This window comes from Littorina saxatilis, linkage group LG1 (genome assembly GCF_037325665.1).
Source record: "Littorina saxatilis isolate snail1 linkage group LG1, US_GU_Lsax_2.0, whole genome shotgun sequence".
Lineage (NCBI taxonomy): Eukaryota > Metazoa > Mollusca > Gastropoda > Littorinimorpha > Littorinidae > Littorina > Littorina saxatilis.
The window spans coordinates 102,393,694-102,412,364 of NC_090245.1; the positions used below are offsets into that span (position 1 = coordinate 102,393,694).

The window sequence follows — 18,671 nt, forward strand, 5'->3', positions numbered from 1 at the left end:
CTCGATCGCGCGGTTCTGCGCTAGGCTTAATATAAGTCCGGGGGGTGTCTGGTAACAGTGTGAGGGTCACCTCAGTCACAGGCTTATAACTCAAACAGTTTTAGCTCTTTTCTAAAACGGCCCGGTTTTACCACTAGATAGAGCATTAAAAACTCCTTAGGAACATGTAAAAATATGAAAATCATGCAAAGGTGAAAATGCGACTCATTCCGTGGTGGAGGGTCACATATTATAAAGTTACATTCCATATTAAGGTCTCAACGTGGCTTGAGTACACACTGTAATTACGAGTACAGGGTGAAGGCTAAAACTAATCGCTCTTTGAGTAATGCTGGCTTAAGCTTTTGAAAGCAAATGCCTTCAGCCTAGTCTCAGATTTATCATTTTGATTGTGTGTACATGTACCGTTATAAAGTTATATAATACATATATGTTTCCATCAAACACCTACAACTGCTTTGTCTGTGTTCCACAGGAAATGTTCTTTAGAACTTCAAGTCTTTGCCAAAACCCAATTAATTTGTGCAAAATGTCTAAGCCATTGGAACATACCTCCACCACATGTCAGGGTGCACTCGGTCAGACCAGACACGCGCCATTCGTACGACATCTTGTCTTCCCTGTCAATGCTGCCCTCTCCACCAACCAGAGGCCCCCTCTCAATGATGTTCGGCACAATGTTCCCCTGAGAGCCAATCACCAGCGGGCTGTCACCGGTGTTGGGCAGCTGATTGGATAAGGCCGCTGTGAGGCTGGAACGAGGATTGTATTCAGAATCGTCTGGGATATACTGGGGTGCTCCTGGACCTTCCGGGATGTATTGAGGAACTTCAGGCTGGTCCACAAAGGTGCCTGTTCTAGGAATGATGCTGGGAAGTGTCGGGTTGACCGGCTGTGGTGCAGGGTTGGTCAGGAAGCCGCGAGTCGGCGGAGGCGTTGGTGGTACGTACCGTTGGGTCGTGGTTGTTTTTACTGTGGTTGTGCTAGGGGTGGTAGGCGGAGCAGGTGTCACATACGCTGGTTGTCTTCGATTCGTGATCACAGGCTGGCGTCTTCTGTCGCTGATGTCTGGAATAGGAGTCACATACGCTGGTCGTCTTCGATTCGTGATCACAGGCTGGCGTCTTCTGTCGCTGATGTCCGGAACAGCCCTTGTGTCAGCAGAGCTGCTGGGCCTGGAGGATGGTGTTAGCCGTGTATTGGTCATTCTCTGGTCAACCCCGCCCCGCTGGGATGGAGAAGAGGAAGCTCCCCTCCCGGCAGTGTCCGGACGACTGGCTGTCCCTCCTGTTTGGGACGACTGGGGAACAGTGGGCTGCCTGCCCTGGTGGCGGTGATGAGGGTGTCTGCCATGATGGCGCTGACGATTGTGATCGCGCTTACGTTGCTCGATCTCCATCTCGCGCTGCCTTAACCGTCGGTTGTGCTCGTCCAGCCTCCGCTGATAGTCCGCGCTCTGGGCGGCTCTCTGCTGTTCGATGTCCTGTCGACGTCTCTGCAGTTCTCGTCGGTACTCCTCCTGCTGACGCTCGTACTCCTGCTTGCGGGATCTCTGCTGCTGGAGCCTCAGGTTCTCCTCGCGTGAGCGGGTGTCGGCAGAGGAAGACCCCCTTCCAGTGTTGGTGCTGGTGATCTGCACGGTTTCATCCTGCTCTCTGGACACTGTCTGGCCCAACGTCAGCGCCTGTCTCTGTGAGGAGGAGGAGGAGGAGGATGAGGGGTATCTCCTTCGGTTGTTGTAGCTGCTGCTGCTTTGCGAGTTTGTGTTCATCCTGGGCGCAGTCCTGCGGTATGTGTCGTAGCTGGAAGGACGCTCGTAGCCGCTGAAGCTGCTCGTTCCGTATCGCTGGGAAGCACTCTGGCCCCGTGGTTGCGGCCTAACCCTGATTTGTCTGCTGGTGGGGGGCTGTGGGCTGGCACTGTACGTTGAACTTCTCGGCCTGCTCCCACGATGCATTGAGCTCCTGTCACCACTACTGCCCGAGACTTTTTTGGCCGCTTGCACATTTATCTGGTGAGAGCGTCTAAAAGTGAAGCTTTGAGAATAGTTTGGTCGTCGGTATCTGTAGTATTTGGCATGGGCTCCCCCGGTCTGAGACCTGTAGGAATGGGTAGGACGGGTTGGGCTATCACTTTGTGGGCGGAGCAAGTGTTGAGGTTGAGACGTGGGCGTGTCTTTGAGTTGATTGCGCTGCTGTGGTTGGTCTGCTGAGAAGGAGTCTTGTTTGTCTACGTCAAACTCTGTATCTGACTCGTTTGTGTCTTTTTGATACACATTATCCTCGGCACGGCTGTGTTTGAAAAACGGTGTGGTTTGTACCTGATCAAAATCTGTCTCGCTCGCTGCAGTCGTCAGGTCCTGGAACGACAATGAATCCTCAGGGAAATGCATATCATAGTCTTCCTCATCTTCATCATCGTCGTCGTCGCTATCATCATCGTCGTCGTCATTGTCAACATCGTTTTGAGTGTTTGCCTGGAACTCAAAGTTTCTAGCACTGTTTGCAAATGAGCCTCCGTTGGTGTCTTCAGGTTCGATGAAACGTGGTCTTGCTTTCCGAATGATCTTGAATTTTCTTTCCGGGACTTCCTTCTGTTCGATGGGTTCTGGGGCTCCCACTTCATCAAAATCATTGTCCGATTCTTCCTCATCATCTTCTTCATCGTCAGAGTGTTGAGTCCAATCCTCCTGAGACCAGTAATCACTGTCTTCAGAAGACTCTTGTTCGTCGGGAGACTGTGTTTGAGATGGGTCACTTTCGTCATTGTTGTCTTTGTAGAAAATGGAATCTTTGCCCATCTCATTTGGATCCACTAGGCTTTGCAACGGTATAGAAATGGAAGTGACTGCTTCGTTCTCTTTCACTTCGTCTTCTTCGAATTCATCAGCCTCATCATCTACATCATGGTCTTCATCAAGAGAGTCACCGTCGTTGTCGCTGCTTTGTTCACCAGCGATGCTGTCGTTGTCGTTTTTGGTGGTGATGATGTCACCGTTGGTGGTGCCGATGATTCGCCGGAAGTAGTCGTTGGTGACGTTAATGGGTACATTGAAACTGTACATGACCCCACGGTTGCTGCCTCGCGTGTTCAGCTGTAACAAAGACAAGATCATTTTGTTATTCTGACAAGGTCATAGGCTGTACTGCCTACAATTAGAGTGGTCCCCCCCTCCCTCTTGTAACACCTAAAATCATTGGAGAAAATTAGGTCGTGCAGCGCAGAAAGAGCTCGTGTTCGTCATGAGACTGTGTTTGAGATGGGTCACTTTCGTCAAGAGACTGTGTTTGAGATGGGTCACTTTCGTCATGAGACTGTGTTTTAGATGGGTCACTTTCGTCATGAGACTGTGTTTGAGATGGGTCACTTTCGTCATGAGACTGTGTTTGAGATGGGTCACTTTCGTCATGAGACTGTGTTTGAGATGGGTCACTTTCGTCATGAGACTGTGTTTGAGATGGGTCACTTTCGTCATGAGACTGTGTTTGCGATGGGTCACTTTCGTCATGAGACTGTGTTTGAGATGGGTCACTTTCGTCATGAGACTGTGTTTTAGATGGGTCACTTTCGTCATGAGACTGTGTTTTAGATGGGTCACTTTCGTCATGAGACTGTGTTTTAGATGGGTCACTTTCGTCATGAGACTGTGTTTGAGATGGGTCACTTTCGTCATTGTTGTTTTTGTAGAAAATGGAATCTTTGCCCATCTCATTTGGAACAGGGATATACATTTGCTGAGGTTATAAACAGAAAATCTGTGAAAGCAAGGTCTAAAACTGGGCGTTCCATTGTACTCTTCTTCTTCTTCTTCTGCGTTCGTGGGCTGAAACTCCCACGTACACTTGTGTTTTTTGCACGAGTGAAATTTTACGTGTATGACCGTTTTTACCCCGCCATTTAGGCAGCCATACGCCGTTTTTGGAGGAAGCATGCTGGGTATTTTCGTGTTTCTATAACCCACCGAACTCTGACATGGATTACAGGATCTTTTTCGTGCGCCCTTGGTCTTGTGCTTGCGTGTACACACGGGGGTGTTCGGACACCGAGGAGAGTCTGCACACAAAGTTGACTCTGAGAAATAAATCTCTCGCTGACAGCGGCCAACTGGATACAAATCCAGCGCGCTACCGACTGAGCTATGATCCCCACCCCGTTGTACTCAAACCGTTGGGTCTTAGTAGTTGATATCAGGACGGGCGCTGTGGCGGGGTAGTAAGACGTCGGCCTCTTAATCGGAAGGTCGAGGGTCCGAATCCCGGCCGCGGCCGCCTGGTGGGTTAAGAGTGGAGATTTTTCCGATCTCCCAGGTCAACGTATGTGCAGACCTGCTAGTGACTTATCCCCCTTCGTGTGTACACGCAAGCACAAGACCAAGTGCGCACGGAAAAGATCCTGTAATCCATGTCAGAGTTCGGTGGATTATAGAAACACGAATATACCCAGCATGCTTCCTCCAAAAGCGGCATATGGCTGCCTAAATGGCGGGGTAAAAACGGTCATACACGTACAAATTCACTCGTGCAAAAACACGAGTGTACGTGGGAGTTTCAGCCCACAAACGCAGAAGAAGAAGAAGAAGATATCACGCCAAAATCTCTCCAGCTTATAAAAAACGTCTTCTCTGTGTGTTCAGTTCATTCTGGTAACACTTGACATACTCCAGTCTCCCACCTTTTCATTTTAAGTTCAAAGTTTTGTTATTCTTTTCCTTTGCTTAACCAGTTATCCCTTCCCCAGCCCACCTTAGTCTAGCTACCCCAAGTCAGGGTGCACTCAAGGGTTTGACAAGTTTTCACACTTTTAATGCCAACTTAATATATAAATATACTTGCCATCAGATCAATGTCCTCCTCAGTGGGCCCGTCCGCAAAAATACACTGTCCCGCGCCGCATTCTTTGTTGGTTTTGTAGGAGAAAATAGTCCCTGCTGCATCAAAGTCACCGGCTGCAGCCTTTCTGAGTCCACCGTTGAGAATGAAGTCCCCACCAGGAAACTGAAGGGCTGAAATGCCAGAAAGTAAAGCACTGATCATTCAATGATATGAGATTTTTACTTAAATCTTATGGTTTTCCATACATTTTAAATCCTCAGCTAACCGTATTTGTGCTTTTGTTAGTCGATATCTGCAGCAGAAAATCGATTTCAGTGAAAATGATACAGGTTTGTACACAGAAAAGCAGAGATTGGAGATTTGTGTCATGTCTGTCTTTGCAAAAACATTTTTACAGTGTAAAAGATGACCGTTATACGCATACCGGCTGAACAAACTTCCAACCATGCGCGAATGACCTAACTAAAAAAAATAATAATAATAATGTCAGTCTCTTTGGATTCTGATTGCATCTAGAACTATTTTTTTCCCAAATAAGATGTCAGGTTGATTACAAATAAAACAACATTACATGACACTCTATTCATCCAACAACTACAGAAAGGTAAAGCAAACCTTGATCCCAAATCATATCACATAATGTATAATACCAATGTCATAGTGCAGAACTGTAGTAATAAAGACCAAAATGACCCAGAAAAAGCAAAATAATGAGTGATATATAGTGGCACCTACAAGTGATGCCCCTCCGACGAGAAGACACCTTCCATTAAAGGACACCCTCTGTAGTCATTTCATTTATTATTTTGATCAAAACACTTTCATGACAGCTAGGCCACCTGCAATGCAGGGATGCTTTGGTCTCAAGGGCGTCCTTACATGCATGGTGTTTAGAAATGATGTCATATATGCTAAATATAACTACCAATTAGAATGATAACGAAGAGCGCGAAAGAAAAGTCACATGATTAGTTCGTTAGTCCCCATCTTAGTATCATTCCTGAGATTCTTGTAATATTGCCAGAAGTTGGAGTAGTTAAAGTTCAAGTGGAATCCTGCATATTGTGTAGTGTCGTATACGAAAGAGTGAACACACATACATGGTGTCAGAAGTGCACGGAGCAGAATAGTGGACTGAGTGGATTAGATCTACGAGTTTCCGCCGGTTTCGCCATACTTTAAAACTTCACAAAGAAGACCGGCAAGTACAAAGAGTGATCACACATACACATGGCAGCTAGGTACCACTGTAGGTTTAATTTAAAGCCTGCAGGCACCAACCTATGTAGTTGATGCTGTAGCGAAGGCCAGTGATGTTGATCTGCGAGGAGCCGGCAGGGATGGCGATGATGTGGTTAAAGCCGCGGCTAAGGTGCTGGGGCGCGAAGACGCCGGATACAGTGCGACACGTGGAGTTGTCCCCCTTACACACTCCGCACGCATCACGCCGCCAGGGGGAGCCCACCAAGTCATCACAGCCCACTTCCTATGTAAAAATGTAACAAAATCAACCTATCAAATAACCAAAGGGAAGTAATCGCTCTTAATGCATACGACATGTGTAATAGAGTAAGCGAGAGTTGTACGGAACCTTTTCTCCTGGCACCTGAGAGAATAACAAGCATTGAAATGAACAAGCGACTTTCATCTAGTCATCCTGGGATGAAAGTCGCTTGTTCATTTCAATGCTTGTTATTCTCTCAGGTGCCAGGAGAAAAGGTTCCGTACAACTCTCGCTTACTCTATTACACATGTCGTATGCATTAAGAGCGATTACTTCCCTTTGGTTATTTGATATCTTAACATCGCTCTGCCTCATTCTGTTTGAGATTCTAAATATAACCTATTGAAAACTATGACACAAAAGTTTTGCAGTTGGACAGAGCAAAACGGCATTACTACTTTTCTACAATTGCGTCTCAGAAAAAAAAACCTTGACAATTAATCAAGAGCAGTGCCGATAGTTTGTAAGATTTACCTCACAAACATCGTGCACACAAACAGCCGATGGATTGGTAGTGGCGCCCCCGCACGGTGTTCCGTCGATAACTCTGTCAGTCCGTTTGGAGTAGAAGTGTTGTCCCCTGGCCCGACATGTCAGCTTACACGGGTCCGTTGCTGCAACAGTTTATAACAGATAAAACAAAAATGAAAAAAATGAAAACAGACGTTTCCCACTTTCTAAACCCTTTGAAAAGACAGTATTTAGAAGAAAAAACACGCACACATACAAAATTGGTTCCAGTATTGTTTCCCTACTGACCCCTCAACCATCGCCCCTCCAACGGCCCTCTTCTTCTTGTCAGTATATATATATGTCACACACACACACAAACACGCAATATAGCTGACCCGGCCCCCACCTCACCCACACACAACCCCCAGTCACCCACCCCTACCCTACTCCAGTTGCACTTTTCAGCTCGTTGGCAAACCATTCATTACATTTAATCGCTTTTGGCCAAGGCCGTACCCACCGCACCCCATACTGCTGCCGGGAACATGCCCCTATAATGGTCTAACCGTGAGGGCGTTAATCAATATTTATCATCAACCCCATACTGCCACAGCACCTTAGAACAGAAGTCTCACTTCATATCAGATTCGGACACGATTGGGTCAAGGCATCACGCGGTGCATCTCACACTGACCACACTATGGAACAGTGATTCATCTTTGTTACGGGCTAGTGTCCCACTGGATTCATCAAGACAGCGACGAGAGATAGCCAGCGCCCAAGACTCACGGCCAAGGGCAATGGTCAAGTGTTGTGGCAAGATCCTTTCTCGGCCAAGGTCAATCTCATTCAGAGTTTCTGAACTTGACCTTGGGAAGAATTGTAGTTCCATCTTACAGAATTGGACTGGCCGCGCAACGAGAGTTCAGACATTCCCAGTGGGGATTAGGGGAGACCGGGGCTAGTCCGCCTACTTTTATGCTTTTGGTAGCATAACTGGCGAGTTTGATGAACTAGATGACTGATTTTTTATTTTACATCAAGACAAATGTGTAGCTGATATCAATGTGCAGTCAGTTTTTATGTGCGCATGAACATTTGTTGTACATACTGCTTTAAGTAGACCTACCCTAACGTAGGCGAACTTGCCCCAAGTCAGGGTAAGTCCGCCTACAGGGTGGGGCAAGTCCGCCGCTCTCATCCCATAGTAGGTACAAGACTAGTAGTGGGCAAGCTTTAGTGGGAAAGCTTTTTTAATTCCCTTCAATATTTAGGTTCAAAAATGCCAATGACAAAATACGAAAGAATGTAACACAAAATTACGTTAGGGGAGACCGGGGCTAGTCCGCCTACTTTTATGCTACTTTTATGCTTTTGGTAGCATAACTGGCGAGTTTGATGAGTTTTTACATCAAGACAAATGTGTAGCTGATATCAATGTGCAGACAGTTTTTATGTGCGCATGAACATTTGTTGTACATACTGCTCACGGCGAACATGCCCCATGACAAATAGGCGGACTTGCCCCCGCATGCGCAGGCAACTCTAGTGCCAGATAGCGAGCACAACATGGAAAGGAAGAAGCAAAACTTTCGTCAGAACTCGACCTTAATTAACGCACTTTTACTCGACACCAAGACTAAGTATTTGTTCTCAGGGGTAATGCATCAAAACCTAAGTCAACTCCAATGCATTCATGTTACAAAAATGAAGAAAAAACACTTTTTGTGATCTGTACTCACGATATATGGGCGCGCAACCTCTGAACTTCTGCAGGATATGGCGGGAAGAAGGGACACCACTCCCACATGGTGTGAATGACTAAAAGGTGGCAAACGTAAGAATAAACAGACAAAGACGGATGTGCCCCGGGGGCGGATTAGCCCCGGTCTCCCCTAATATGTAAATGTGGACCTACAAAAGTCCGGCTGTTTGGAAGACTTTTTATCTCGTTTTTGATTGCATTGCTTGTATACTAGAATTTTAAAAAAACACAAGAACGGTATGTTGTTGGAACGTTTAATTATTGACAAAACAAAACAAAATGTATCGACCCAGCGGTCTTTTAAGTGCACAGACAAACAATTACCAGACAACACTTATCTATTTATTCTTGTATATTAGTTTGAGACGCTATCTTCACTCAGAAACAATGTCAAAGCAGAAACTGTTAAGGCCAATCCTCAACTTCAAAACACCGTCAGCAACCAAACCAAACCCAAATGGTCCCAAAATACAAAACAAAACAACCTGAGCCCAGGGACAGTTGCGTTCATTAGAGCCTGACCCCCATCAAGACAAGAAGTTGAAGAAACAAAAAAAACAAAAACAAAATCCATGGCGTCAGCATTTACTGAACAATCGTAGCCGGCGTACGTTCTATATCCTCAGGCGTCGTAAGAACACCCTCTGTGGTCTTTTCTTTCCTGCACCCTCGGAAACTCCCACCCAAGGCCCCCTCACGCTGTTTCGGTGCGTTGGTGACATTCTGTCTTCTGGAGGCAGACATCGCGAGCATGCCTTCGGTGGAATACAGCCACTTTGTCTCCGGGCCACACAAACTTCGGAGTTGAGAAAGGGTGTGACGCTAGCGCTGGCGTGTGAGTTGAGAAAGGGTGCGACGCTAGCGCTGGCATGTGAGTTGAGAAAGGGTGTGACGCTCGCTCTGGCGTGTGAGTTGAGAAAGGGTGTGACGCTAGCGCTGGTGTGTGAGTTGAGAAAGGGTGCGACGCTAGCGCTGGCATGTGAGTTGAGAAAGGGTGCGACGCTAGCGCTGGCATGTGAGTTGACTCGAAAGGGTGTGATGCTCGCTCTGGCGTGTGAGTTGAGAAAGGGTGTGACGCTCGCTCTGGCGTGTGAGTTGAGAAAGGGTGCGACGCTAGCGCTGGCGTGTGAGTTGAGAACGGGTGTGACGCTAGCGCTGGCGTGTGAGTTGAGAAAGCGTGTGACGCTCGCTCTGGCGTGTGAGTTGAGAACGGGTGTGACGCTAGCGCTGGCGTGTGAGTTGAGAAAGCGTGTGACGTTTGCGCTGGCGTGTGAGTTGAGAAAGGGTGTGACGCTAGCTCTGGCGTGTGTAGAAACTCAAAGAGGTGGTTTGGCAGTGGCCCTGAAGACGAAATGTTGCTGAGGGCAAATAACATTTACACAAACTACAGTGTTACGAAAGTAGCACGTTAAAGAAAGAAAAACGGCGCGGAAAGATACATCATTTTGACGAATTCGTGTTTGCACTGAATGACCGACGTTCACACAATTTTGTTGTTGTTAAAAACCATTTTTCTATAGCGCTGTTCACCGCAAGATAACAGCTAGTCTTATGGCGCTTTACATTGAACAGTAAAATTCAACATTTTACATATATAAAGTTTCCTTGTAAGAAATGGAATACAAGCAAAAAAAGAGTTATATGCAATATGATTTGCAAAAAGGGCGGGGATGTAGCTCAGTCTGTCGCGATATAACCTTCGTGGTTGAAAACGACGTTAAACACCAAATAAAGAAAGAAAGACTGTAGCTCAGTCGGTAGCGCGCTGGATTTGTATCCAGTTGGCCGCTGTCAGCGTGAGTTCGTCCCCACGTTCGGCGAGAGATTTATTTCTCAGAGTCAACTTTGTGTGCAGACTCTCCTCGGTGTCCGAACACCCCAGTGTGTACTCGCAAGCACGTACAAGACCAAGTGCGCACGAAAAAGATCCTGTAATCCATGTCAGAGTTTGGTGGGTTATGGAAACACGAAAATACCCAGCATGCTTCCTCCGAAAACGGCGTATGGCTGCCTAAATGGCGGGGTAAAAAACGGTCATACACGTAAAATTCCACTCGTTCAAAAACACGAGTGTACGTGGGAGTTTCAGCCCACGAACGCAGAAGAAGAAGAAGAAGATTTGCAAAATGACTAGTGCCAGCATCACCTTTCAGCCAAAAGCTCATCCCGAAAACCCCAACACCCCCACTCCACCCCTTCCCCCTTTCAGATTACGGCCCTTACCTTCCCTGCACAGAGATTACGGCCCTTACCTTCCCTGCACAGAGATTACGGCCCTTACCTTCCCTGCACAGAGATTACGGCCCTTACCTTCCCTGCACAGAGATTACGTTATTGGTCCTAAAAACACTGTTTCATGAGTAACACACGCAACCCCCCCCCCCCCCACCCACACACACACACACACACGCACGCACGCACTGATGCACACACGCAAGCACGTTATTGATCCTCAAAACACGGTCTTCATGAGTAACTCACGCACCCACACACAAACGCACACACACACACACACACACCACACACACACACACACACACACACTCACACACATATAAATACACATACAGACACACACACACATACACACACACACCGTGCTCAACCTAACAAAAACATGGTTGCACTGGGTAAAGCAGCAAAGTCTGTTCATCTCCAAATTATAGGTTTAGTGAACGACGTTCTGTCACATCAAATTAGATGTTTCTCTCGTTTAAATTTCAATAGAATTTCAATAGACACCGGCAAGGTTATAATTTTCTCCGACAGTTTTAATGCAGTTCTGTCAGTCTTGTGTAACTCCTGTAAACTGTCACACCCTACTTAACGCCACAGCATGCACGAAGGGAGAACGGAATAATATGTAGTTGTGAGTTTGTTATTCAAAGAGTGTACAATAACTGCACACAGAACGTCTTGGCAGAATTGGAGCTCCAAAACTTCGAAAGTTGTTAGTGAAAGTGAGAACTAGACTTGTTGAAAACAAAGTTTGTAAAAATTAAATGTGCACACAAATGGCGGCTTATTTTGCCACAGTGTACTCAGTAGCAAAGAAGAAATTAAGGTTGAAAAATACTTTGCATGTTTAAATGTTTGTCTGCAGTCATAAAGAAATGTGCTTTTGAAATAAACACCGCTTATTTTCAATCATCCAGCCTTTTAGTCAGATTTGAGCACAGACGTGATTTGTTAGCAAGCAATAAAAAGATTCTAGTATCAGAGTCACTTTTATAAAAGTTGCCAAAAATAATAACTTCAAAACCCAGACATACCCCCACCCCCTCCACCATTTCCTTCCCCGCTTCATCCTCGTGAGAAAAAGACAAGTGTTGTTTATTTACGATTGCGTCAGCTTTCTGCAAGTGTTCCAGGAATCAAGTTTGGCAGCGTTATAAAGGCAACCTTCCTCCCTTCCATAGCTTCAGACCCCCCCCCCCCTCCTTCTCCCCCCTTCCCCCAATCGACCTCAATCGGCAAAAAGAAAACCAACTTATTTACGACTCAGTCAACACTGTCATAAGTTACAGGAGAACATCTTGATTCTATGAGTAAAGCGCAAGGCTGACTCAGCGGTTTACAAAACCAATACTGGGAAGAGATCTCCAAGGAAATGAGGAACATAAAAGCACATGAAAGACTCTTAATTCAGACTCCACACAACCGACGAAAAAGGGTGAAATGGTGATGACAAGGAAATTAGGCTTGTCTGTAGGCCGCTACACTAAGTCTGCTGTAAACACATGGGTGTTGTACCACTTTTGTGCACGTGCAATTGGGGGCGGGGGTGGGGGTGGGGGGTGGGGGGGTAAAATGTCTATTTTAACCGACACATGATGCAATAAGCCATCAAGGTATGGTTAAGATTTCCAAAAAATCTGCCAGCACCTCAAGAGAGAATCTGAACTTATTTGTTACACATAACTGGTAAGATACGCAAGAAAATTAATTACGAGGACAGTTTTATGGGGGGAAAAAAACACCTTTACTATCATGTTTACGAACAAATAAAAAGTACTCAAAACAAGTAGAAACCCCTTCATTAGAACAGTAAATGAGAAGAAAATATGGTAATATATTCAGCGTACAGTCAAGCAAACACAACCAAACAACCAAACAGAAACACGAGAAAAACAGAAACAGCTTCGACACTGAGTGAATCCGACGAAAATAGACTTTTATTTACGATGCAGTTTCAGTGCAAAGCTGAAAACAACATTTGGCGAAAAAGGTTCAGTTGCACTAACACGTTGCACTACAGCAGTTTCCCACTGTAGCCTTGACCCCTGACCAGCCTACACACAGGAGAACCATCAGTACCAACTCAGCCCTGGTGACGCGCTACGCCGGCGGCGAATGTCCTACCCATCTGCGAAATTCTTTCTAAAATTGAAATCTTTCATCTTTGACCTGACCTACCTTGACTTGGAATCTGTTAATACCCACAGCATTTTCCTAGAAATTAATGTTGTATCCCGTAAAAGGTAATTATTACCTCTCACTGACGATATGGGACTCTGCAATCTCCATTTTAATTGAAAGGAAAGGCCGGGTTCTGGAGACCGCAACGCATTTGCACGATTCTCGAGAAAGGGTCCTGGGGCTTTCACATTATTATACGGAAAATCGAAAACTGTCGTTACAACATCTTACGTCTGACAGTCTGGTGTGACAAGTAGCTGGGTATGAAAACCCGCGTACCGCGTTAATACAATGAAGTCTTGAAGTTCAGCAGCCCAGCGTGTCTCTTGCTATGTGTTTGCACGGGGTGAGTCTTGCGTTACAAGACAATGTAACAATGACAGACTTGGCAACCTTCTCTTTATGACCCCACGCACACTCCTGGCACTTCTCACCACGTCTGAGAATGTTTCTTGTTGCCAGCGAAGCAGACAAGCATCAGCTGTGTTTTGGGGTTGGAGTTTTTTATGCTTCTCTCTCCTTCTCTCTCTCTCTCTCTCTCTCTCTCTCTCTCTCTCTCTCTCTCTCTCGCTCTGCTTCTGTCTGTCTCTCAAAATTGACAGCTCTCTCTATCTCTGCCTCTCTGTGTGTGTCTCTCTCTGTCTCTCTCTCTCTGCTTCTGTCTCTCTCGAATTCGACAGCTCTCTCTCTCTCTTTCTCTCTCTTTCTCACTCTCTGTCTCTCTCTCGCTGTCTCTCTTTCTCTTTCTCCCTCTCTCCGTCTTGTGTCTCTCTCCACTACTCTCTCTCCCTCCCTCCCTCCCTCAGTTTTCCTTTACTCACCCCAAACCCCTCTTTCTCCCCCTCTCTCCTCTCTCGCTCTCTCTCTCTCTCTCTCTCTCTTTCTCTCTCTCTCGCCCCCCCCCCCCCCCCGTCTCCGCCCCTCTCTCTTCTTCTCTTCATCCTCAGCGGTACTCAAGGAAGGCATGTCAAGGAAACCAGAGGCGTGTGGATGCTGCCGAGTGCACCCATTGTCAATGTACATGCAAACGTCATCATCATTACCATCGTCCTCATCCTTTTCTATTTATATCGACACCCCCCACTCCTTCCCTTTCAGCACGATTTTCATACAAGTACGCAAGACATGCTTTTCTGGTACTTTTCGGCTGTTTCAAGCTACATACCCACCACCCACCACCCCCCCACACCCGGGTTCCACCCCCGCACAGGTGAAGATTTCCATCTTTGCAGTATTCAGGGGAATGTTCGAGCAACATTGAAGGCCACCCGCGGTTTTATAAGAGGGAGAAATGTGTGTACCTGAACTCGAAATGAATCATGCGGAGTCAGCTCGCCAAAATACTCCGCGATTTCCCAACGCATACATATTTCTGTTGCGAGGTGATTCTACCTTTAATTATTTCGCAAATTTCAAAGGAAAAAATTACCGAGGGGCTTGCGACCGCCCCCCCCCCCTTCCCCCCCCCCCCCCAATTTTTTTTAAAATAATCTGATAAAAACCACAAAGTTCGTTGAGCAATCACACCGGAATGAGTCAGAAAGCTAGAGCACTGTTAAAACCGTTTAACGGGTGATCAACGAACGTCAGTCGAAAAAGAACGATGAGAGAGCTTTACATTCGTTCAACTTAAAGATGCCTTCCTTCTCTTGTGAACAGGCACGTGAGTCACAGCAGATCTGTCCCGGCTGTCACGTTGGATAAGAGGATCCTTCCACTTGGGCACATACAACAAAATACTCCCTGGCTGCTTTCTCTTCAGGGTGGACCCTTTTGTGCCGCCTCAATTTCTTGACTGAAACCAGTGTCAACGTGCTAAAATCACTTAAACACCAGTCACACAAAGACGCCGCTTCTTCTACGATGGAAAAGTGTCCGAGAGCGTGTCCGAGAGCGTGGCCAATCGTGGGCCAAACGTGGGAGGATCTCCGTGAGCCTGGTTTGGTCGGGGTGGGATCAGTTAGGTCGGGAAGCCGCACGCTGTCCCAACGTTTATGTTGAACTGCACAAAACAAGCGTAACCGGGTCGTGGCGCAGTACCGTCGTGATGTTTTTTTCCTTCAAATTTGCCATGTGCTGGATTTTGACGGCGATATGCCCCGATATGACAACTTTTTCAGATCGGAGTGATCGGCATGATCTTCGTAAGGACGTAGAGCTGTGTGACAGGGACCTAATAGCAAAAAGAAAACCCAAACTCTGTACACACAAGCATCCAGGTTGATACGATTGTTTACAGGAGAAGAATTAAGGTATCGCTGAGTGCTCTTTGTCAACGTTCTTGTATCACACCTGAAGAGAAAAAAATGGTTGCCTGGATGGTTTTGAGGAGGATCATTAGCCATTCCGGAAATGTATGCGTAACAGCTCGCACGGTCCCAGGAGAATGAAAAGAAACGGTAAAACTAAATAACCCAGTCAGCTCAAATAAATTAAATAAAAGTATCATGGCACTTTAGACAAGACTGTATCCTTCTAAACGACGAATGAGGTATCTTGTCTTTCCTATCTAAAGATTCGTGTCTGACATGAGAATGAATGACAAACTGAAGTTATATTTTAAGGCCGAGGTAAACACATGTTCATTGGTCAGTGTTAGGCTACTGATTCTTACAAAATTAACTATCAACGAATCTTTATTTAAGAGAAATAATGTTTTCAAAACGGAGATGTTGTCTTGTTTCAAACGCCGCACGATTTTTGCTCGAAGCACTGTCTTCGTCATAAACAGGACTCCGTCTCAGCAATGGAGACCACAACCTTCCTGTTTGGAAATCTAAACAACAAGATGACTTTTGGTGAAAACAAAGTTGAAAAACAACAGAAATCGGTATTCATTTTTCATTTTCATTTTCATTTTTCATTTATTTATTGTCCCATCGCTGGGAAATTCGGGTCGCTTCCTCCCAGTGGAAAGCTAGCAGCAACGGGGTCGCGCTACCCAGGTGTCTGCGTGTTTAGGTGTATTCAGCCACCTGCACTTATGGCAGAATGACCAAGGTCTTTTACGTGCCACTGTGGTGACACGGGGGTGGGACATGGCTTCCGTCTCTGAGTCTGCACATAAAGTTGACCCGTGTCCGTCCCGGCCCGAATTCGAACCAGCGACCTTCCGATCACAAGTCCAGTGCTCTACCATCTGAGCTACTCACCAACACAAAGACAGCACAGACAAAGTCAAAGTACCGATTTCTCTTGTTTTTCAAAATTCTTGTTTGGAGGTAGAAGGTCCTTTACATACAGCAAGTACCAAATGTTCAACTTTTACCAAAAACACGTGTTCAATTGTGTACCGTAATGCACCCCCCCACCCCCACCCCCACCCCCCACCAGAACGGAAATAAACAGCTCGGCAGTTGTGTGAAAACTCCGATCATGACAAGGGAAGCGTTAACTTCCTCCTTCACAAAGGTCGCTCCCTTGTTGACCTTCGTGTATTCCTACGCCTCAGCGCAGAAAAGAAAGAGGCCTGCACGTTCGGAGTGATTGATGAGTGAACAGGTTGAAGACAAAGGGCACGCAACCCTGTCATCACAATCGACGGTAGTCTCCTTTCGTGGAATATTTTCGGAAGTCTTGTTTTCTGCCAGAAAGTGCACGCATGATAAGGGAAAACAACTATACTTTTGTTCTCCACGGGAAACAATCTAATCATTGTCTTCTTCTTCTTCTGCGTTCGTGGGCTGAAACTCCCACGCACACTCGTGTTTTTTTTGCACGAGTGGAATTTTACGTGTATGACCGTTTTTTACCCCGCCATTTAGGCAGCCATACGCCGTTTTCGGAGGAAGCATGCTGGGTATTTTCGTGTTTCCATAACCCACCGAACTCTGACATGGATTACAGGGGAGTTATGCTTGGACCGAGACAACTAAAGTCTCTGACAATGAAGAAGTTTGAGACTTCATTGTCTGAGACTTTGACAAATCGAAAATCGCTATGCATAGAGCGAGACTTCACCTCGGACAACGAAGTCTTGGACAACACGCCGGTTGTCTCAGACTTTGAGGTCAAACTATTTTTAGACAGGGGATTTCCAGTCAGTTGGTACTTTCAGTTCCCATAGCGCATGCTCAGTTCAAGTTCCAGCATCCGCATCATCTTTCAAGATGGCTATGTTCGATGGAAACTCCGAGTCGCAGGAAAGCTATACAAATACGGCTAAAAGAGCCAAGAAACCAAATTTTTCCGATCAGGAGATGGAGGTTCTAATAGAAGAAGTGGCTTTGGATGCGAAGCTGCTTTTTTCTTCGTTCCAGAATGGCATTACAAACGCCAAGAAGAGATTTGCGTGGCTTCGCATCACCACGCGGGTCAATGCAGTAGGCGCCCGCCAATGGGCGCACACCAGCAAAGGCGAAGGCAGCCATTTTTGTTTGGGTTCAGTGAGTCAAAGCCGTCGCTTCGAATTTTCTATCGTGCCGTTCACTTCTCCTATCACATCGTCCACACTAATTTGAATCCCTTGTACATTTACGGATTCATCTCACACATCTAACGCGTATGTGAGACCATTCAATTCTCGATTTTCAGTAAAATACCGTGACTGCCCGTGGCTACTTCAATGAAAGTCAGACGATTGTCCGCCGAAATCGTGGGTGTAAATTTGAGCCCTTTAGTCAGCGCTTTAGTCAGTGGACTTGGCATTGTCTCTGTCCATGCATCGCTGACAACGTGTTTTAGTCACTGACTTCTGAAAAAGTCTCTGACTTCGCTTATTGTCTCGGTCCATGCATAACTCCCCAGGTTCTTTTTCGTGCGCACTTGGTCTTGTGCTTGCGTGTATACACGGGGGTGTTCGGACACCGAGGAGAGTCTGCACACAAAGTTGACTCTGAGAAATAAATCTCTCGCCGAACGTGGGGACGAACTCACGCTGACAGCGGCCAACTGGATACAAATCCAGCGCGCTACCGACTGAGCTACATCCCCGCCCTAATCATTGTCGACATCCACTTGTCCGATTCTCATAGGTCCTTCCAACTCTGCACTAGAATTTGAAATGGTTTATCTATCTCGAAATAAAATTTAGGTTGGAGATTAAAGAAATCAGTTATCATAATTTTAAATTTCATTTCCAGAAAAGTAATACATAACAAAGTCAATTCCAAGATAAGATTCTGACACAGTGTGTTTGTGTGTCAGTGTACCGTGCGTCACGTGCATTACCGGCATACTAAGAACACAAATGTAACGAAAACACAGGGACAAGCAACTCAAAGAATGGTAAACTAAAAGCAAAACAAAGCTTTTTCAATAACAAGGAGAACGAATGATCACACGACTCACTGTCGTCATACGTAACATAAATCAGAAACTGCCGATTCAAAACCATAAACATTCAAGAAAAACACAATGTCTTACTAATTCACCTTCATCCGACCCCCTTGCGACATCGAAAATTGACCAGAATGAACCAGACTTTGGTCATGTCTATAGGTAATCAAGTGTGTGAAGTTTCAAAGATCTAGCTTCAAATACGTTTTTGTCTGTTCAATATGTCACAATTTTTGTATTCCTATTCTCCTACTTGTCTGCATCTTGTTCTAAATGATGTCAATGTTCTGTTTTTCAAGATCTAGAAGGTATGATTATGTGAGCACTTATTGTAAGTTTTAAACTTGTTGTGCTCCTTTGTAAACATGTTGTTGTATTATCATGTGCCTGTGTTTAAGAATACAATGTTGCTTAAACCAAA

At 45.9% G+C, this 18,671-nt stretch overlaps 1 protein-coding gene and 1 long non-coding RNA gene across 2 annotated transcripts in view; one reads left to right on the top strand and one right to left on the bottom strand.

The window, feature by feature from the left end:
• Positions 1–18,671, top strand: part of LOC138948425 (uncharacterized) — a 54,619-nt gene that overhangs the window by 27,508 nt on the left and 8,440 nt on the right. The window lies entirely within an intron of this gene.
• LOC138948234 (A disintegrin and metalloproteinase with thrombospondin motifs 9-like) overlaps positions 1–18,671 on the bottom strand; it is a 169,975-nt gene that overhangs the window by 18,980 nt on the left and 132,324 nt on the right. Inside the window, exons 6-9 of the mRNA XM_070319754.1 lie at positions 6,811–6,950; positions 6,114–6,318; positions 4,833–5,002; positions 553–3,094 (exon numbers count right to left, since the gene is read on the bottom strand). Coding sequence (XP_070175855.1) covers positions 553–3,094; positions 4,833–5,002; positions 6,114–6,318; positions 6,811–6,950 — 3,057 coding nt within the window. The remainder of the gene's footprint in view (positions 1–552; positions 3,095–4,832; positions 5,003–6,113; positions 6,319–6,810; positions 6,951–18,671) is intronic.